The sequence below is a fragment of the Sardina pilchardus genome, chromosome 12, assembly GCF_963854185.1.
Source record: "Sardina pilchardus chromosome 12, fSarPil1.1, whole genome shotgun sequence".
In the NCBI taxonomy this organism is placed as follows: Eukaryota; Metazoa; Chordata; class Actinopteri; order Clupeiformes; family Clupeidae; genus Sardina; species Sardina pilchardus.
Window position 1 is genome coordinate 27,623,137 of NC_085005.1, and position 22,726 is coordinate 27,645,862.

The 22,726-nt window shown below is 43.9% G+C and overlaps 1 protein-coding gene across 2 annotated transcripts; it reads right to left on the reverse strand.

Moving 5' to 3' along the window:
- Nucleotides 1–1,827: 1,827 nt before the first annotated feature.
- Nucleotides 1,828–8,386, reverse strand: znf770 (zinc finger protein 770). 2 transcript variants are annotated; one of them, XM_062551445.1, is made up of 3 exons: nucleotides 8,300–8,386; nucleotides 5,650–6,575; nucleotides 1,828–4,582 (listed from the first exon to the last, which is right to left on the reverse strand). In XM_062551445.1, the coding sequence occupies exons 2-3, from the start codon at nucleotides 6,517–6,519 to the stop codon at nucleotides 4,529–4,531; spliced, it is 924 nt and encodes a 307-aa protein (XP_062407429.1). In that variant the 5' UTR covers nucleotides 6,520–6,575; nucleotides 8,300–8,386; the 3' UTR covers nucleotides 1,828–4,528. The 2 variants fall into 2 exon arrangements, with proteins under 2 accessions (XP_062407429.1, XP_062407428.1); XM_062551444.1 differs by having other exon boundaries at nucleotides 1,828–6,575.
- Nucleotides 8,387–22,726: the final 14,340 nt, after the last annotated feature.

Consider the following 22,726-nt stretch of genomic DNA (forward strand, 5'->3'; position numbering starts at 1 on the left):
AATAAACCTGCCTTCCATTGCCTTGTGTGTACCTCATATGACGTGACCGCGCGCTGACATATGAGCGTTGTGAGATATTCACTTTCTATAGGGACTCAGTTGCCGGGTGTTTATCAGTGATGCATTAGTGTTCCATTGTCCTTTTTTTCTTGCTCCAAAATAGACTCACAGCATATTTCTTTGATTTATCTTAAAGCAACACTGTGTTATTTTCACGAGAGAGCATCGATCTGTCTGTATCATTAATCAGGTGGGTCACTGGTGAGTTGCTCTAAATGTGTGTCTCAGTGCAATAGTAATACATGTATAGAAAACGCTTTTTTTCTTTTTTTTTTCTAGTACACTTTTGAGGATTGTTATTATATAATATTATTCTTAGGAGTTTAAAATGATGCTTTTTGCTTTAATGCTATAAGGTGACGCTGATTTTTGTTGTTGTTGTTAAAACAAAACTGTTTCCTGACTTTGAGAGAATTACTAAAACACCTGAAACTATCAATCCAGACGAAGGAAATGTACAAGAATATTTTTCACTATCTTTTTCACTGTTCAGTCATCATTGGGAGGTCTTTAGAATGTTTACCCCCCCCCCCCCCCCCCCCCCCCCCCAACAACAACACCTCCACCATCACCACCAAAACCACCCCACTAAGTATTTCTCCTCTTGTCATGTAAAATGTTGACAGGCTGACATCTATACGGCACTAATGAAACGAGGAGCTTCATAACTAACTGTAACATCCTCTCGGATCTCAGAGGATGGGCTTTGTGTAAGAGGATCTGTTTCCTGCTGGAACAATACGCGCGTGAGTGTCAGCTTATTAACAGCATTACAGGGCAGCTACAGAGATTTCTGCGCTCAAAAGCAAAACGTGATCCGATGCTTAGAAATTTACATGCACACATTTACATTTTGTTTCCTGACAAGAAGACAATTTTATGCAAATACATGCATTGCATAGATACATGTGTTTGCTTTATTAGACTCAAAGACCAACATTTGAATATTACATTCTGCTTTACCACAGAATATGATGATAGACATACTGAGTAAACAAAGTCAATTGGGCCACCCTTGTTTGAACTCTCAATGCTTTTGAGCAAATAGAACCGGCCATTTGAGCTTGTAATAGGTCTCCACCTAGTGGACATGATTGGAACAATATGGGACCAACATATTACAATTCATTATATACTCTAATACAGCGGTTCCCAAACTTTTTCCCCCGCGTACCACCTTCTACATCCTGACTTGGCTCGCATACTCCCACCATCCGACACATTAAAAAGCAACATATTCTATTAACGTATTCCAGGCATCCTGTTCAATAAGCCGCCCTGTTTTATTAATGAAAACATAGCCTACATGTTTCCATATTATTATGACCTGATTCTAAATTATGTATTTATTCGTGAATTAATTACAAAAGATTTAAATCGTTAATTTTTAACATCTCTCCGCCATAGCCCTAGCATACCCTCTAGAAGCAGATTGTGTTTCCCCTTGGGGATCAATAAAGTATCTATGTATTTCTGTACCACAGTTTGGAGATCCCTGCCCTAACACAATGCATGTGCATCATGTTAGTCTATTTTCCATAACTACTGTAAGTGAACACATTTGTTGAGTAATAGCATTTGCCAGGCAACAGCAATACTTTTTTCAAATAAATTAATTTAGTCTAGGTTACCATGATTTCAAGGCCACAATTCCTTGTCTCAAATATATAAAGTCCAGCAATGAAAAGTACAACAGTTAGAGTAAGATGAAGTCAAACTATGTATATCCTAAATAGACACAACAGATACATTAATTTACATGTTTATTACAGGAAATTATCTTTTATGGAAATGTGTACTCATACAAAGGCAAATGAAAATAAATACCAATGGTTGAGAGATCATAATGTCATAATGTGAAACTCAAAAACTACTGCTTGCATATCAAGCAGAATGTAATAAATAGTGAAGGGATTCTTTTTAATATCAACCACTATGTTTTCTTTCCTATAAACACTTAGAAAGGGCCAATTATTTACACATGTGGCGACCACAATATATTTTCATCAAAAACATAATGAGCCTATAGACATTTTTAGAAATGTTACTTTAAGGTTAATTTCAGGGTGTTTTGATGGTCTTTGACTCCTTTTCCTACTTGTGAGTGTGAAGGTGAGTCTTTAGATGGGTAGACTGGGTGAAGGTCTTTGAACAAACCGAGCACTGAAAGGGCCTGTGTCCTGTATGGATGACATAGTGCCTCTTCAGCTTAGATGGCACCTGAAAACTCTTGAAGCATATAGCACACTGGTAACCACTTTTGGACTTCTCAAGCTCTTCAGTTTGTGCTGACGCACACTTGTGGGAGCGGAGCTTCCGCTCGGTTGTGAAGCACCGACTGCAGCCTGGGCAGATGAGCAGGTCGTTAGGAGGCTCCGACAGGCGACTATCCACCCCTTCCATTTCAAACTGCAGCTCAAAAACCTCCTCTTTCAGGTGTGCCTGGGCAGAATAAGAGCTAGGGATATGAGAGCCCTCTGCCAAATCCAGTCCATCATCTCCAGACACTTTCACCTTCTCCATGAAGTATTCAAACTGATTGGCGCTATGGCATTCTTCTGCTTTCTGTTTCATTCCAATACATTCCAGTGTGGCATTTGTGACTGTATGTGGGGGGAAAACGGAGGAAGTACTGGTTTGTTTGATATCCTGGGGATCATGGGTCTGTTGAGGCAGTTGACTTGGTATCACCTCTGCCATGTTTTGATGCGAATCTGTAAAGTCTTCCTTGTTTTGAGCTGACGGGAATTGTGCCAATGGCTGAATCATAAAATAATTAGCTTCTTGCTTGTGATCACTGATATTACCAAAACCATTATCTGAAATATCAATCTCTGAATGGCCAGATTCATTGGCAAAAGACATAAGTGACTGGCTACTTTCATGATGATCTTTGTCATGGGAGATGTCCATTTGTGGAAAATGTAGGCCCTGGCCTTGGTGAAGAGCTGAATCATAACTGTTACCTGAAGACTCAACATCCCCACTAGTGGGCTGACTTAGTGTACTACCAGAGACCAAGTTGTGAGTGTTTTTGTCATGAACCTTCCTGTGAGTCTGCAGGTGGCAAAGCTGCCTGAAAGACTTTGAGCAAAGCTGGCATTTATAAGGCTTGAGCCCCATGTGGATAAGGAAGTGCCTTGCCAGTTTGGATGGGGAGTCAAACTTCTTGAGGCAAATTGAACAGCGATTTGCTCTTTTCCTAACAGGTTTCTGCAGTCCCACTGACGATGATGCTCGTTCACTACTGAGTGGAGTATGCTTATACGGTGCGGTGGTATTATTACTGGAAGGGTCAATAAATATTTGATTTTCAGGATATGCATCAGCATTGCTATTCTGTACTCTATGTGGAATCGGGTGCGTCGGGGTAAATTCAGGGGCATAGTTATTAACTTCTCTATCAGCAAATAGTCCCCCATTTGCCTCATGTGTATGGAAACTGTGAGATTGTGAAGATGTGCTTCCATGCCACTGATCTGAAGTCGTCTCTGCATATCTAACATCACAGGCATTTTTTGCTAAACTCTGATTATACTTTGATGGAGACAATTGCTTACTTTTACTTCCTGCTTCCTTTACAGATACCCGGCGCTCCAAGCTATGGCTTTGAGGTGCACCGCTCTGAATCGTGTTTTGCTTTGTGACTGTGTTAACTTTCAGAAGGCTGTTGTTTTGAGGTTGAAACTGATGGCCTGGTTTGGAAGCAGCATTCTCTCCACTTCTTAGAGTTCCAGAAAACTTTCTCCTCCTGTGAACATTCAGGTGAGTCTGCAGATGACATGATTGTCTAAACGACCTGCCACAAATTTGACATGTGAATGGCTTTACACCCATATGAATTAGTAAGTGTCTGGCAAGTTTGGAGGGAACACTGAAGTGCCTCTGGCATATTGTACAAGGGTGTCCCTTTTGCTGTTTTGTAGGGTTTACTGCAGTCTTCTGCTGAACATGTGTGGGTTCTAGTATGACTGGAGGGTACCTTTTCCCCCTAACAAAATCCAAGGAAACATTATGGTCCACTTGATCTCTATCGGAGGATCCTTCCATTGGGTTTACACTAACAGGTTTGACATTATCTCCTTTTGCTGGGTAACAGTACTTGGCAGATTGACTTTGACCATTTGACCACCTTGTTTCTTCCTCCCTCCTTAGGCACCTATGTACCTTCAAGTGGGCCCTCTGTCTAAAGTCTTTGGAGCACAACAGGCACTTGAATGGCCTCAGTCCCGAATGGCATAAGGAATGTCTGTGTAGTCTTGATGGACAATCAAAACATTTGAAACATACAGAGCAACAGTAGCGACTTTGTCTCTGCGTTCTGATATCACTGGTCATGGAGTCACACTGAGTTTTGCGTGGAATATTATCAAGATTTGCTCTTCCAATACATACACTCTGACCGGGGTTAAGTTCTTTAGTAGGTTCGTACATTTTCTGTACTTCTGAAGACATTGGACTTTGGTGTTTAGATGTTTCTATCAGGGTGCTGACAGGTGCAGTTCCAACTAAGGTCTTGTGGCTGTGAAGGTGAACAGTAAGGTGAGTTTGATGTCTGAATTTCCAACCACACTGGTTGCACATGAAGGCTTTCTGTTGAGGGGTTGATGCTCGAATGTGGTGGTTTTTAAACCCTTGCCTTTGCAAATATGGTGTCTTCCTTCCTGATCGCTCATGAACCCTGTAGTGGACCTTCAAATGGACAAGCTGTCTAAAAGCCCTCTGACAAATGTAGCACTGGAAGGGTCTTTGGCCTGTGTGAATCAAGCAGTGCCTTTTCAGCTTGGATGGGGAACTGAAGTATTTAAAGCACACAGGACATTCATGGACAATTCTGCAGGAGTTTGAAGTGACAGTCTCAGGTAAATCTGAGCGACTCTTCTCTGGCGTATGTTCAGAAGGTTTTGGCCCATATTGGCTATGGTACGCAGAATGATGGGATATAGGCTCAATTGAATTTGTCGGTTTTCCTCTGACCCTGTTGACACCTAATGAGTTTGGCACACAAGCACCCAAACTAGAGTAGTTCTGTCCAGCGGTTGTGCAATCATTCACATCGTTGTGTGCATCATTTTTGGGCACAGAGGTCAAAGATCCACTTTCTTTAGGGAAATTATGAGAGATGTTCCTCACTTTCCTCTTGACTGACTTTCTGGGTTGCTTAAGGCAAACTTTGGTGTGCAAGTGAAGCTTCAAGTGGCACAGCTGCCTAAACGATTTGGCACAAATATAACATACAAAGGGTCTTTGTCCAGTATGAGTCAACATGTGCCTGTGCAACTTGGAAGGAACTGAAAAAGTCTTGAAACAAGTCTGACATTCATATGAACCTTTTCTGGATGACCTTTCTTCTAATAATTCATATGGTTTTGAAACATAAGATGGTACCATTTGATTATTATCATCTAAATGGCTGTGCACTTCTGCTTCAGATATGCTTTGGTTGAGTTCCTTGGGAGGTGATACAGCTGACCTTTGACCTTTGTCTTTGTAGTCACCAAGTTTATCAGCTGTTGCTTGGCCAAGTGAGGGTATGTCATCGTAGGCATATGAGGCCTTTACTTGTAAAGTAAGATGCTGCTCACTGACCTGTATAATCTCACATGGAGATTCTGCCACATAGGAGGGCTTAGCAGGAGCTTGTTCCCAAATTTCTGAAGGTGAGCTGTCTGCAAGTGTGAAGCAGGGAGGCTTTGCCACTTCTGGCATGCCTGCCTGTGTTGGGCTACTAATAGTCTTGCCATGCAACTGGGTTGGATATATCTCAGCTGATCGACTCTGTGTTGGACTCTTTGGGTGATCTAACACAACTCCTGGGAGTTTCACAGGCTCCCTTCTGCAGTGAGACTGTGAATGAAGTTTCAGGTGGGACAGCTGTGTAAATGCTTTGTCACAGACAGAGCACTTAAAGGGTCTCTCGCCCGTATGGATGAGCTGGTGTCTTCTCAGTTTATATGGAGAACCAAAATGTTTTGAACAAACCAGACACTGATGAGGCTTTCCCTTGGTAACAGTGCCTTGCCTGGGTTGTTTGTTGGGGTTCTTAGAAGAACGGAACCCTTTTTCCTTCATTTTTTCACTTTCAGTGCAAACCTCTGTGTAATTCCATCTGTCACAATTCCAGGGGTCAGTTATGCTGCCAGTCATCTCTGGTTGTCCGTTGAGATTGTAATAATCCGAGTAGTTGTCATGACTAGATTCCAAACGGTGGCTGTCGTGGACAGACAGATCCGTTGTAGTTGTTGACGGCGGGTATATATCCACCTCTTCATCGGTTCCTGCATTGGGGCCGAGATTCACATGGGTCTCCAAGTGCCTCTTCAGATCTGCCGACTGGCAGAAATCTCTTGAGCACAGCACACAGGAGTAGGGCCTCTGTCCTTCGTGCATGAGAAGATGGCGTTGAAGTCTGGAGGCAAAGGTAAATTGCTTCAGGCAAATTGGGCACTGCTGTGCCATAGTTCTACTGAACTGAGCAGTCTACCTTCACGTCATGCTTCACGGACAGTCCTTCACTGGTGGGGAAAGGTACAAAATGTTTACAATTTTCAGAGAGGCTTTAAAGGCATAGCCTACTGTTTTGGTGTCAAAACCAAAAATTTGTCTACACCTATAATATATTTAGCCTAGAAGTATTTTCTCCATATTCCAGTAGCCTATTTTGGGTAGGCTATAGTGCAGTGACGTGCGGTCAGGGTAGGCAGGGTAGGCAGTGCCTACCCTGAGTAAATTTCATTTTAAAAAGAAGGAAGACACATATTTTTAAAAAATATTATTAAAAGCTCACACTGAAGTCACAAACAATACAATTAGAATGCAATTTCAATTCTAGAAAGTAAATGTACGTCTTATTTAAGGTCAAAAACTCAAACGTGAAGGCTTACGCAAACAGCGATTCACAACACTGAACTACGCAGCAAAGCAAACATGCCTGGTTACCGTGGGAACGCCCAAGCAAGCCGTCCCGAAGCTTGCTTGGATTCCAAAGGCCAGGGTAGGCTTGTAAGGTCTCTGCCTATCCTCACCATTCATTTCAATGCTGCGAATTTCGGAGATTGCGCATGCGTATTACATGATTCATGCGAAAGTTTATGAGCATCGATAAGCATGCTTATTCCCGCCAAGCGCTGCCTTTCGAACGCAGATAAGCCAATGGCAGTCCGGCCTCAACGGGACTCGGGACATCAGCTCGGACAACTGCACATAGGAAATAAACAGCAGGTAGGAGGCGGTGGATTTATGTAGTTTAGCTAAGTAAAAACCCAGACGAATAACCATGATCGACCAAGTACACCGAGAGGCTAGAAAACGAGGTTATATTTCATCAACAGTAGCCTACAAGATCAAGATGTGTCACGTTTGTAGCAGGTCGGCGTGATAGCTACTAAAGAAGCCAACAAAGCACAAGGTATTCATCATGTCACGGGCAGAAAAAAAGGTTTGGGTCTCAGTTAAAACGATTTCCCCCCTCTTAATCCCCCATAAATACCAGTAGGTCTAGTGAGGGAAATTAGCTTTAGGCTATTTGTTATTAAAATATGATGATAGGACCCCAACGAATTTTCTCCCTTTCCTTCTCAAACTACGTTGAAACTGCATCTTTAACAGCCCAATTTTCAAAATTTCCCGGGGAGAAACCCCCGGACCCCCCCCGTAGGTTGGAAAAAAAAAAAAAAAAATATGCACACCTAGTGACGCTTCTGATTCTGTGAAATGATTAAGTAGGAGTAGTATTACCATGAAAATATAGTAATATTTGCGAGTGTACGGATGGAATTTACATATTATATGTGAATGGCCACTGCCTACCCTGCCACAGACCCCACCGCACGCCACTGCTATAGTGTAAGGTACTTTACGGTAATGGTTTTGACACAGGTCAGAGAGGAAATATAGGCTGTTCATATAGACTACTCATTATAATTGCGTTATAATGTGTTTATTATGGGAACCGAATCATGAAGATGTGGTCCACATAACGAATGGCTTTAAGTCTTCGTTGGCTCGTTTAACATCAACAGAATGAATTGAATAACAAGAACAATACACTGTAGCCTACATTTAAAACATATGGCAAGTAATGAGCGACAAGTTTAAAGGACAACGAGAGCCGCTTAACAGGAGATGATCTGTGTTACATTTGTAGCAAATACACATTAGTTTCATACGTGCAGCTACTAGTCACAATCATGCAGACGCCGGTTTTGTTCACGACATTATTTAAAATAGCATAGCCTACCTTTAACCAGTGAAATGTCACGAATCACCAAATGAAGACAATCTTTGTTTTCAATAGCCTACATTTCGAGAGCACCTCCAGTTAGACATTTAAAAACAAGGAAGTAGCCTACACATATCCGTTCACCAATCATGAACGGGGGGAATCTTTTTTCCCGTGACATTGGTTCCGAGGAGGCTACCATGAGACTGCGACGGTAGAGGCCTGTGCAGTGAATTAAATCTGCGAAACGGCTGAAGGTAAGTGATTCCTCTCAGGCTTATTTTGTTAAAAATGTTCATTTTGGTAGGGCGGATTTTAAAAGGATAGCATTGCAATAGGCCCTATAGACCCTATAACTCATTTTGTGCGAGGGTTACACATTGACAAGCCTGCAGAGGGGTGACTTTAAACTTTACATGCAGAATCGCTGAATTTACAATATAGCCTACAATATCCAACAACAAACAGACTTCATTCTATTGCAATTTAGTGGTTCACGAGTAGGCGCATTTTTTTTAGGCTACTGTCTATGGTTTTAACAATCATTATAGGCCTACGCAAAAGTAGCCTACACAATCTCTGCAGCACTGTTCGAAATAACATGCTTTTTTGCGCGTCTTAGTCTTTTAATTAATAAGTTCTGCTTCACTTAAACATATTATAGTTGGGATATCAAATTGTAACATTTTTAAAAAGTAAATATGCTTGCCTGTAGCGTTAAGCTCATCCAGCCACTAGGTGTCAATGGTGAGCCATGAAACTCGGTGGTGGACATACACTGTTTGACAAAGGCGTCAGCATTCAATGGTAACCTACATTTGATATACTTAAAGACAACGGAAGGAATGTGAAGCGCACAAAAACAAACTCTGTTGGGCTTTACTTAAGTAAGTTATTCGTAAGCCTTCTTCTTTGTTTTGCATCTTTGTCCACAACATTTTATTGGCCAACATGGCGAAAGTAGGCAAGTATAGGCTACCTTCAAATTATAAGAATGTCACAGTATTTAGAGCCATCTCGATGCTCACAAATTGACATCAAGTTTCCAGATATTTTTAAAGAACGTGTTGTTAACACAGATTTTCACACCGGTTAACACAAATTTGAACATTTTGAAGAGTAGCCTAGATGCTGATACCAGTATAAAAAATGTGGGTGTTAAAAATGTGGAATTTAAAACCATTTCCCCATTGCTCTAATGGTAGTTAATCAGTTATCCAACATTTACTTATTTCATTTTTGATCAGCATTTGATTTTACTTTAGTATTGACAGATTATTTGGAATTATGCGTGTTCTAATTACTTGAAGCTACTGTGCAAGTGAACATCTTTGACTTTTGCACCCCCTCATCCCTTGTCATTCACAGCCCACTTAAAGGTTGGTGATTATTCACACACACACACACACACACACACATAATGTAGGAACACACACTCACTCACTCACTCACTCACACACACACACACACACACACACACACACACACACACACACTGGTACAATCAAGTCACTATTTCAACTTGCAGGTTGTCTCTGCAATTAGCTCTTATCTGTGGCCGGTTTAATTTTCCCCGACGTGGCAGCGCTGGCTTCGCCGTGATGGATGTGACATTAACGGAAGATGAAGCTGGGGAGATGGGACACCCCAGTCACATAGTGGCATTTGTCACTGCCCCGGTCATGCAGATTGCCCGAGCGTTGCCCACTGACTAAGATTAATGACGACGGGCCCCTGTCTTTGTTTCTCCATGTGGCTGATCCATGCCAAACACAATCCCCAAACATGAGCAGCATCTCCAGACACCCCTTTCTGTTGGCCTTTGAGACGCCACGGCAACAAAGGACGAGTATTGTTTTCGTGACATGCAAAAATTGACCAGGTGCTAGTAAATGCAAACTGTTTGAATGATATGCCAAATGAGCGTTTAATTACAATTCATTGTTACAGTTTTCAGAACTACAAAGGGAAAAAAATACATGATCAAATAACACAAATAATGATTACCGGGATCAGTGTTACATCAATGAAAAAAAATGCTTTTATAGTCTTCACACAGACACGTCTGCAAAATGTTTCAGAGGTTTTCTTTAAATGAAGTAATAATTTTCTTTAAATCAAAACAAACAAAAAATTTGTTTGATATGCAGAAATCCTTACCAAATCCCTAGATTATACAATTGTGTTTGGTGTTTCCATGCTTATAGAATCCATATGATGCCAGTGGGGAGATGAGGCTCTGACACGTCCCAAGCGGCGCCAGTGATGAGATCTGGTGGCAGCCCAGGCCTCCCTGCATGGCTGCATAGAAAATGTTCCCCTCGCTGACAAATGGGCTGACTGGGGCAGGCCAGGACGGATGGGGGTTTGGACTGGCGGAGGAGAGAGGCTCTGGGATGCGGTGTGTTTACCCTGCTATCCATCATCTACTGGCACATCCAGTTATACAGTATCTGCACAACGTACAAGCGGACACACACACACACACACACACACACACACACACACACACACACACACACACATACACACACACATATACACACACATATACACACTGGCAAATACACATGCACACACACACACACACTGGAAAATACACATGCACACACACACACACACACACACACACACACACACTCACTCACTCATGCACACGTTGACACATGCACATGCACACACACACACGCACACACGCACACACGCACACACACACACACACACACACACACACACACACACACACACACACACACACACACACACACACACACACACACACACACAAATAACTGACCCATGGACAGGCACACACTCACACACACACACACAGACACATGCATGAGGGCTCATACATACAGACACACTCTGACATGTGTACACACACATACATGCTTGCCCATACACAAACGCTGTGTTTCTCTCCTCTCTCTCTCTCTCTCTCTCTCTCACTCTCTCTCTCTCTCTCACTCACACACACACACACACACACACACACACAGATACACACATTTGAATTTGTACACAGCTAACACACATTATGTATGTGTGCACTAGCTGTTTGCAACCATCTATGTGAAGAAGTGAGAGAAAAGCATTTCAATTGCTACTTCATTACCAACCAACTTTTAAACTCCAAACACCTTCAACTAATTGGATCAAACACATTGTTCTTTTTCCACTTCACAAATTCCTCCCCCCCCTTCCCTCTTCCCTCTATCCCCTTGGCACGAAGCACCAGACAGCGATGGGGAAGAGAAAAAAAATCAATAAAAAACTATAACTGTTTCTGGCCCACCCCTTCCGTGGTGGCCATCAGCAGTCAGCACCAATAACAAGGCCACTTAAGGGCTCGCGGCCGCATAGATTAGCGCCTCATCTCCATGCGCCTGCTCCCTCATGTGTGGCGCTTGCGTAACCCAGATGTTGCGGCTCCATCTGGCCGCCATGCCCATCCCGCTGTGCCCCCCTGCCGGGCGGGCAGATCGCCACCGCAACGCTGCTGTCACCCCACCCTCCCCTCCCTCTCCTCCTCCCCTCCTCCTCCCCTCCTCCTCCCCTCCTCTCCTCCCCTCTCTCCTGTCCTCCGCTCCACTCTCTCCCGTTTGGACTCTTCTCGCTGCTCTCATCTGTTCTCTTCACTTCGCTCTCTTTCCCTCTTTTCCTCTCCTCTTTTTTCTCCTCTCTTTCGTCTCTCCTGTCCTCTGCCCTCCTCTCTCTACACTTCTTTCTCTCTGCACTCCTCTCTCCTCTCTTTTCTCATATCTTTGGCCCTCCGCTGTCTTCTCCTCTTTCCTCTCCTCTCCTCTCCTTTTTCCTCTCCTCTCCTCCTCTCCTCTCTCCTCTCCTTTTTCCTCTCCTCTCCTCTCCTCTCCTCTCTTCTCCTCTTTCCTCTCTTCTCCCCTCCTCTCCTCTCCTCTCTTCTTCTCTCCTCCTCTCTCTGCACTGGATGGCTGGCTGGTTGACGATCACTGGGAGTCCTGTCTGGACTACAGGATGGCCCTGGACACACACACATAGACACAGACACACACACACACACACACACACACACGGCGCTGGCTGCATGGGGCCAAGGCAGGGGTCCGGGGTGGAGCGCTGGAGCGTGAGTGACACTACGGCCCTAAAGAGTCTCTGGAGGACTGACTCATCAGTGCACACGGCTCGGGCTCATCACAGGCAGAGGCCCGCCATGGAACACCAAAAACTACACACACACACACACACACACACACACACACAGACACACACACACACACACACACACACACACACACACACACACACACACACACACACACACACACACAGAGACACACACACATACACACACACACACACACACACACACACACACACACACACACACACACACACACCAAGACATGGAGGGGAATGAGGGAGGGTTGGTCTTGTTTGCTGAAATGTATCTTAAAAGCTGGTGGTTCTGGAACTAATGAATGCAGGGAGTCTGGCCTGATGTCCCTCTGTTGTGTGTGTTGTGTGTGTTGTCTGTGTTGTGTGGGTCTGGATGTGTGCTTGTATATATGTGCTTTGCCTGTCTGTGTATATTTGTGTATATGGGGGTGTGTTTTCTTGAATGTATGCGTGTGTGCGTGTGTGCGTGTGTGCGTGTGTGTGTGTGTGTGTGTGTGTGCCCTTGTGTGCATTCTTGCCCCCATATGTGTCTGTCACTGTGTATGTGTGTGTATGCTTGTGTGTGTGTGTGTGTGTGTGTGCGTGTGTGTGTGTGTGTGTGTGTGCGCGCGTGTGTGTGTGAGGACCAGGCGTCTAATGTGTCCGGGGCGGTGATGCAGTGGCCTGCCTGCGTCTCCCTGGGGGACATGAATGTTGATTAAACATGTGCTCAGCCTTGGCCACTGAGCAATGGGACGTGGAGCCAAATGTCAAGCGACTGTTAATTTCTCCACTGCGGAGGGTTTATCAGCTGGGATCAGAGTAAAAAAAAAAAAAAATGGATGGAGGGGGATAGATGGAGACGGTGGTGGTGGTGGAGGAGGGTGGGGTGGGGTGGGGGGGGGGAAAGGACCCTGCACTGATGAGGCCTGACCTAGATGGGGACCGGATTGGCCCTCCCAGACATGATCAATCATGGATGGGAATCTGCTGGTGACGGGAGAGGGTGCGCTGTGGTCGTTGCCCTATTTGGTTGTGCTTTTTAAAAAAGCAAGAAAAGGGAGACCCGCCGTCGACATCAACATCTCTTCAGATGGACTTCCCTTTTGGAGCGAATAATTGCGTGAGTTTAGAGGGCCGCGGTGAGGCGACGGAGCTTTGCACTCGAGAAAGGCGAGCGAGCGAACGCGACACGCCACCTCTGCACCGTCAACTCACAGATAGTGCTGGAGATTCTCCCTTTTGTCTTCCAGCGTGGTGAACAATGAACTCTGTGCCTTTTCTTTTTTACCCTTTTTCTCCAAAGTCCAATCTAATGAGCATCTCTCTCTCTTTTTCTCCCTCTCCCTCTCTCTCTCTCCTTGTCTCTTTCTCTCTCTCTCTTCTCTCTCTCTCTCTCTCTCTCTCTCTCTCTCTCTCTCTCCCTGCATTGGGGATGGAGGCTTCTCTCCCTTTGTGAAGGGCTGGACAGGTGTCTAACGGAATGATGAATGTCCCTGCATCCCGCCATAATTGGCTTCTCTCTGCCTGGCCATAGCCTGCCTGTGCGCGTCTGCTGGGCGGCCACCTCCATCTGTCAATCACCTCGCCCCCCCACCCACCCAAACACACACACACACACACACACACACACGCACACACACGCACACACACACACAAACCCCTCCGCTACACCCGCCTGCGAGGCTTGCTTCCTGATAGCTATGCTAATATCGTGGCTGACTGCCGATTGGTTGGAGTGCGGCCGGACCAGGGCTAATCCATTATCGCTCTGACAGTAGTAATCTCCCACCCCCACCCCACCCCACCACCCCCCACCACCCCCCACCCAACACAGGGTCCCGTGTGCTAAACGTTATTTGACCGTTCCTGTCACGTTTCCCGCTGCCAAGCGGACAGCGAGGGTGATGGATGACCCGGTCCTGGACCGGCTCGTTCATCACCCCCACCGTGACTTGTTTGTGTGCTGTGGACACACACACACACACACACACACACACACACACATCCTCGCCAAAAAAATAAATAGGTAATTCCTTCGTAATTTTCTAAGTCTCAAGTCTTTCGATTAGTTTTTATGAAGTCCAAGCCGGAGCCAAAAGCGAAACGGCGGGCCCCCTTGGCCTTCTCACACACACACAGTCTCACACTCACACACACACACAGAAAGAGAAAGACGTGCCGACTTCATGTTTCCTTTCTTCCTCTGAGCTGAGGCGTGATTCCTAAATTCACTGCCCCTTGCTCTCCTCGTCCTCTTCCCTCTCCCCTGCCGATGGAGCCCCCTGAATGAGTAGGTGCGAGATAAATGGTGCATGCGCCTTATTTATCACCTGCGGCGAACAAACTACCGAGCTCCTCTCTGACGTCGCCCGCGACTCCGTGTGAACCCCCCAATCCGTGTTTATTTTGGAGGATAATTGCGGCGGTCCGACCAGCGCGATCGACGTAATCAGAATCAAACGACTTGTGGCTTGACAGGCCCCCCAAATATACAGCTCTCGCACTGCAGTGCACACCCATTAACTCTAATGGTTTGTTTTCTTTTGCTGGTGCGGTGAGTGCGGAGGGTCGCGGCGTTTCTCTGGACTGAATTTAAAATGCATTAGGGCCGATCCCGGGCCTGCCACTGTTCCCGCTCCTCGCTTGACTGCTTTTACGGCTTCTTCCTCCTCCCGCTCTCTTTTGTGGAAAGGACATTCTAGAAAAATCCAGAACGCCGCACTAGAAATACCTCCTTCCCACACACACACACACACACACACACACACACACACACACACACACACACACACACAGAGATACACACACACACACACACACACACACACACACACACACACACACACACACACACACACACACACACACACACACACACAGAGATACACACACACACACACACACACACACAGATACACACACACACACACACACACACACACACACACAGATACACACACACACACACACACACACACACACACACACACACACACACACACACACACACACACACACACACACACACACACACACACACACACACAGATACACACACACACACACACACACACACACACACACACAGATACACACACACACACACACACACACACACACACACACACACACACACACACACACACACAGAGATACACACACACACACACACACACACACACACACACACACACACACACACACACACACACACACACACAGACACACTCAGTGTTGCCCTCCTGAGTGTGTGAAAAGACACACGCTCTAAAGGTCTGTTTCATACGCATTACTTTGGGGTGATCAAACAAGCCATTAGATGAGCACAAACACCTGAGGGGCGAACATGATATTCCTCTGTCTCTCTCTCTCCAGCCTCCACTCAGCTTAGCAAACTAGCACGGAAATCGCTAGTCTCTTTTACATGAGGGATCTCATGCATTCTCATAATCCCTTACGAGAGTCCCCTGCAGCCTGAAATAGATCTAAGAGCTATAAAACAGAGCAGGGGTCCCAGTAAATAATACAATGCTCGACTTTTCTACTTCTCTATTTTCAGAGAGAATTGAGCATGTTGTTCGCAGTGCTTCGGCTGCTGATGATCATGGCAATTGAGTGGGTGTTTTTGCAGAGTGAGTGTTTTGCATTTTTAACACTAAGGCGATGGGAGTGTTGGGGTAACTCTGGTGCCTGGCTTCTTCCCTGACACAAACACTCGACCTAACATGAAATACTCTATGAGGTCATTTCGAAACCCAAGAAAACATATAACATTTCCTTTTTTCGGCATTCCACAAAGCGTAAGACAAACTCTGTGTTCTTGAGAAAGAAAAAGAGATAGAGAGATGGGAGAGAGAGAGAGAGAGAGAAGGGGAGGGAGGGAGGGAGAGAGGGAGAGAGAGCGAAGCAAAAGATGAAAAGGCCAATGATGAATTAAAATAAAATAAACTGAAGTGGAGGCATGCCATTTGAATAAATGCCTGTTTGGTCATGGGCCACTCTGCAGTGGATCGCTCCACATTTTTTTGTCAGACGGCGAGATTTATATGATGGGACTGGTCTGGGTGAGTTTCCTCCCTGCCATGACCTTGTCGGATCTCGTTGCAGGGGGAGGGCAGATGCATTTGTCATTTGTGTGAGATTCTCACTGGAGGATTTCATCCGATTTAACAAAAAGACAGAGACGGCCGTAACGTTTTTTAGCATTCGGCGGCCCCTTCTGACACCCTGCAAACACTCAGACTAGTGGAAGGAGTGGGGGGTGGGGGGTCCAGTACAGTCAGTTGCAGCCTTGTAATTCATACGTTTGGTGCAGCCAAAATTCAACATTTTATGTGTTGCAGCTCTAAATGTTTAGTGTCTTTTTTAACTGTCTACTTCCATAGGTAATAAATAATCCTGTTTATTTATCAAGTAAGAACATGTTAGTGTGTGTTAATAACCCTAACTGTATACATAAATACTCTGGACCGGACCACAGCTAAAGAACATTGTACTTAGCAGTACATCAGTTATTAATTGTTTACTACTTACAGTAATGTGTGGCCGTGTGTTTTGTTATTGTGGTGTAGTTGTGCTGCTGTTTACAGGTGGAGAATAACAGGGTGCTGCTCGTGAGTGGTCCTGACTGACTCTCATATCATGTCCTCTGCCTCAACCCACCCTTATCATGGGGCCTCCTTTACCTCTGAATGCCCCCTCACGTTTCCAGACCCCTCACTCCATCCTCCCTCCCCCCAGTGACACACACACACACACACACAGGCATACACACACACCGTCAGCTATTCCCAGGCCAGCACCAGATGTTTGGGTGAGGTCTCACACACACACACACACACACACACACACACACACACACACACACGCTGTGCTCGCTCGCTGGCTTGCTCGCGTTCGACCTGAAGGGGAGGACAGGAAAGGGAGAGGTCAGGTCTCGGTTTGGCCCCTGAGTGAGTTTATGTTACGTCTGGGGCTTTTTCCACTTTATTGCCCCCCTGCTCCTCGGGCTCCGCACCGGACCAGGGCCGGATCAAGGCCACATCCCGATAGGGCTGGCTAGAATGTCATCATTTTTAGTATTTCTTATTTTCATTGATAGACCCATAAATATAATATCAGCAGACATCATAGAGCGCTTGTGCAAGAAAGAGCCCTCGGATGGTTGTATGTTGAGTAAATTACGTGTGAATAAAACTGGCAGGGTTTACATCTGCGATTGTTTATTTCTGAGCAATGTTTGTTTTCAAGTCCTTGTGTGAAGTAGGTGGGCTGTAAACTGTGAATAACCAGAATAAACAATTAGATTTGTAATGATGCTTCAAATGCGGAATTAATTTCACATTCAATACCCCTCCATCTTAAAGTGTAAGTGTTTTTGACAGTTGTAACCAAACAAAATATTCTTATAATTAAAGTCATGCTTGAGCTGTGGGTATTGGGCTCGACCTTTTGAACCATAATTTATCATTAATTTGTACTGATACACGATATCTAATTTGTCAACACATACTCCGTTTAAACAGGTTCACACATGGTAACAATTAGGTTTTACTCTGCTTGCTAATGTAAACATATCTTGATAAATAGGTCCTCGAACACGGTGCCATTGAAGCTACCAACAGGGATAAATAGTATGCAAATACAAGACAGACTGGAAAACCCGCAACTGCAAATACATTTCAGTACCTCTCAAGTAACGTTTTGCTTCATTCTGACATTTGAAAATACTGATGACTGCATGACGTCTGGCACAACTCTTCAGAAACAAAATTAAGTTTTGCTCAAGATGGACTTGACAAACACAAAATCGGATCCCACCCCCCACCTCCACTCAAAAAAAAAAAAAAAAAAAAAAAACATCTGAGTTGTTCACAGAATCAGTGCGCTGTAAGTAAATAAGTCGTCAGAAGTAGTTATCAGAAGCCCCGCGACGTGCGGCAAGAGCTGCGCGTGTGGCTGTCAGGCATCTGTAGAAAAGTGAAAATAAAGTTGTCAGGTGAAAAAACCTGGACCGACATGTGTCACTTCAATTCTTGCGCGCTCAGGCCGGTACTGCGAGCCCACTGTCCAGCGTGACTGTCCGGATCCTCCTCCAGCTGATCCTTAATGGAAGTGAAATGTGGTTGTGCCAGAGCGAAGCAAACACTGGGTTCATGCCATCCAAACATGTTTTTAATTTGTTTGTTTGTATTTTTTTTATTTGTTGTTTTTAGACTGTCTTTTTTTTGGTTTCGTTAGTCTGGTATCGGTGTGGTGCATATGTGCTATAGTTGGTGGCTATTTGAGTTCATTTTAAATTCTCTTCTTTTCTCCATATGAAGAAAGAAACTCGTAAGAAACCTCATCGCCACATGAGGACATTTTATAAAAAGTGAATACTTTTGAAGTGCAAGTATATTTCTTTTTCCTCGGGCGAATTTTCCAGAATGAAGTCATTGCAGTCATAACCCCTTATGTTTACATACACAGTCACTCACACGCGCGCGCGCACGCACACACACACACACACACACACACTGACGCGCGCATATGCATATAAATATACATATATGCACAGGGTATCAGAAGACTTATCGTGACATGCTGGGAAAGCCTGCCTCAAGGGTTCCAAGCACGTTAAACACGGCAATCAGCGCAAGCATCCACCGAGCTCTTCTGTTGGCCCCTTGCTCAACTTTGCCCTCTGACCCCGTGGCGCACGTATTGCTGTAAATAAATCTGACGAGTGGTCTCCCCAGCGCCAGCCTCTCCACCTGATTTTTTCGCCCCCGATCCCAAATTTAAACAGCCATCGCTCCCAGACAGCCATAGCACGGAGGGGAATAAACATCCATCGACTGCATTCCAGCTCGCCAAACGACTGCCTTGAGATTCAGGAAGAAATAAGATATACACAGCGCAGATTGAGTTTGACAATCTCGACTCAGCTGTTTCAACTTGGCCCGTCACTCAGATCTCCAAAATGGAGATGTGTGTTGTAGGTGTAGGTATATAGGTGCCCTGTCTAAACGACTGTCATCTTTACAGTATAACTGCAAACTGTTTTTGCATTAATTACAGGCCGTTAGCAGGTCAGCAGTTATCCATTATATGGTCAGCGGCTGTGGTGATGACATGCTGTGGTTATTAGGCTAATTATGTAGCTGTTGTCCATTTACGCAGGAGTATCTTACTCTGTGGGGTTGACTTGGATTTCCAAAGCTGCTCGCTAGTGTCTTATATTGCATGGAATATCTGTATGAGCTTCTTTCACTTTTTCCTCTCTCTCTCTCTCTCTCTTTCTCTCTTTCTCGCATACACACACGCATGCACACACTTTCTGTCAGTCAAGTGGACATACTTGGACTGGCGTGCATATTTGAATAAGCAGACCTTACAGGTTGACAGTAATTGAAAATTACAAGATCAAAGGAAAGACAAGAAGATGAAAAAAAGCTAAAAAAAATGAAGAAAATTAGGGAATGAAAAACAGGACTTTTTTCCTGCATTAGACAAAAAGAAGTAAATATTGATGTACATTTAAGACATGATGATCAATACTTGCCCGTATGACTGATGGATTTGCTTTGTGCATGCATCGCACGGGCAGGCAGTTGACAACACGGACAGGGTCAGTGTTCTTCACCACGCTCTGTACGCCCGTGACTGCAAGGGCTTCCGAAGATGACTGCTGCTCCCACGTGATTCCGTATACTGCGGGAAGGATGACCCATATTTCATTTAGATATGCGCTGGTTTCCGGCAGCCTTCAAAACAAATTTATCTCCGGCACCGCCACCGAGGCCATACTTTGAGATTTTGTGCATCTAAATAGCCTGCATGCATTACAATGAAACGGAATACACTCGAATAGCCTACTCTGGGAAGGGCTTTGCATCACGGTGCAGCTCACAGTTCACTCATATCATCTCGGAATTACAACATGATTTTACAGCAAAAATGAAGATATTGGTTTTGTAAGGCATATCCAGGGTATAGGAGAATTATTTAGCAAACGACAGTTTTTAAAAGCTGATCTCAAAAACATTGCAAGCTTGCAAGCATACAGGCTATTTGATAGAAATAAAGACAGATACATTTGCTTGTAGTTTTAATGTCACCCATCCATTCCCCCCTTAAAACTAAAAGTACTTTTATCTTTAGATTTCCCTTCGTTATGATAATAATGATAATTAATAAAACGTCAAAATGTGTATGTATAACAGGGATATTAACTTGTTACCCTTACCCGTTTACCCTTAAACTGCAAATATTATAGCCTGAAATAAAAAAGCGTTGTTCGAAACAATAACTTATCTATTTTTGTCTGCAAGGCTCACTGTATAGGCTTGGATGTAGCGAACATGATGTGACATTACACCTAGGGGTAATTACGCATGCTAAAACTTAGAGTTTGCCATGCCATTTGGTTTAAAAAAAACAAAACAAAACAAAACAAAAAAAAAACATATGGCATTACATGCTATTAAAATGTGAGAATAATGTAAATTTTACTTAAGCTATCCAGTAAGATTGGTTTCTCTTATCATTATTATTATTATTATTATTATTATTAACAAAAGGAAGAATATATTTTTATTGCGCTTTTTTCCCTTCTTGAGAATAACTGCTGGGTCTATATGGAAATAAATGCCGAAAAAAAAATGAAAGAGAAATGAGAAAAAAGAAAATAAGATAATTGTATTATAGGGTAGAAAATGCATGAGACGTGGGGCCTGGCGTTATTGCACATTTCTTTGTGCCTATGGGTTTCTCCTTTAGCGCTAATGTAATTCCTCTCATCAATACTGCACAGAAGATCGTTACGCAGCTGACATTGATAAATGATCACCGAACTGCGGTACTTTTTTTACCCTCTACCTTGCAGAGAAGAGATAGGAAATGTGGGGCAATTCAACCTAAAACACAATAAGACCCGAAAACCTGTACATCACAGGCAAATGTCCTCGTGGAGTTATTTTCTACTAAATTAGAATTTCCCATGTTTAAGCTTAGTTTTATCTCATATTTGCAACTGTAAAATAGCCTGCACGGCATTGGATAATTCACCTTTTAAAAGGGATAATCCCATATAATGTAGGGAGGCTACTGTAAGCTATGCACAGTAAGCGCAGATGACTGGAATGTAAAATGACGTGTTCTTTTCGGTTAAGTTGAAAGCTGTAGCTGTAGTCTACTGTGTCTTATTTTAGTTCGCCGTCCTCATTCATCACGCCCGTCAGCTTAAGTCGGACAAGAAGTCTTCTGAAACGGAAAACTTTTCCGTTTTGTGATCTTCACAAACCACTATGCCCTCGCTATGTCAAATCCGCCTTTTAATGTGGATGGTATTTTTTTTACAAAGCAAAGACAAATAGTTCTGAAATGGAGCGTTTGTCCATGCATTTTAATATTGCTGTTGTTACACTATGACCAGGCAATAGGCCTAATTCATACAGGCTAAATATATTTTCAAAGAGAAAACACTTTTTTGTAATCTAGGCTACGCTTTGACATTGTGCTTCTAGATATAGGCGAAGTTGAATTTACCACCAGCGAATTGGGCCTATGCATTTGAGGTGCTCGTGCGCCATTCCCCCCTTCAACTGGACCTTTACAAGATGAGCACAATGCGGAGACATGTATCTTCATGCATTAAAGTCAGTGTAACGTGTGTTTCGAATGAGGCAAAATCGCACCAACATTTCATTTTACATCAAAAGATAACCTTGGTATGGAAAACGAAGTATTTATTACGAGAAAAAGTCACAGATGAATTCATAGAAATATGTTTTTAAAAGACAAACTCTCTTTGCCGAGGGAGAATAAAAAGAGCGTGTACAGTGACGGGGAGGAGTTGACATCAACAAACATTTACCTGACAGAACAATAAAATAAAACTAGACTGACCGGATCAAAATTTACATCAATACTTCTAACACATCCCCACGCATTTCACCATTTACTTTAATTCTCACGGAGTTTTCAAGCTTGTCCTCTTTGACATGACTAGCCCAAGCTATCTACACGTAGTCCATCTTTACCCTGTCTGTCACAATTATCTGTCTATAAAAGGTTTAAGACGGAAACAAAACCAAACAAAATCAAAATAGAATTGTGAATCCTGTGTGGGGGCGATACAGTTTCACAAAAGGTCCTCTTGAGATAACAGCGATGGTCATCTCTTCAGTCTGACATTAGTCCTTTTTGTCAGGATGGGAGAGGAGAAACTCTAAGGGCTATTATATTTTACAAACAATATACTGTATACACATTCAAAAAAGAAAAAAGGGAAACAGATCACTTTAACATTTATCGTAAAAT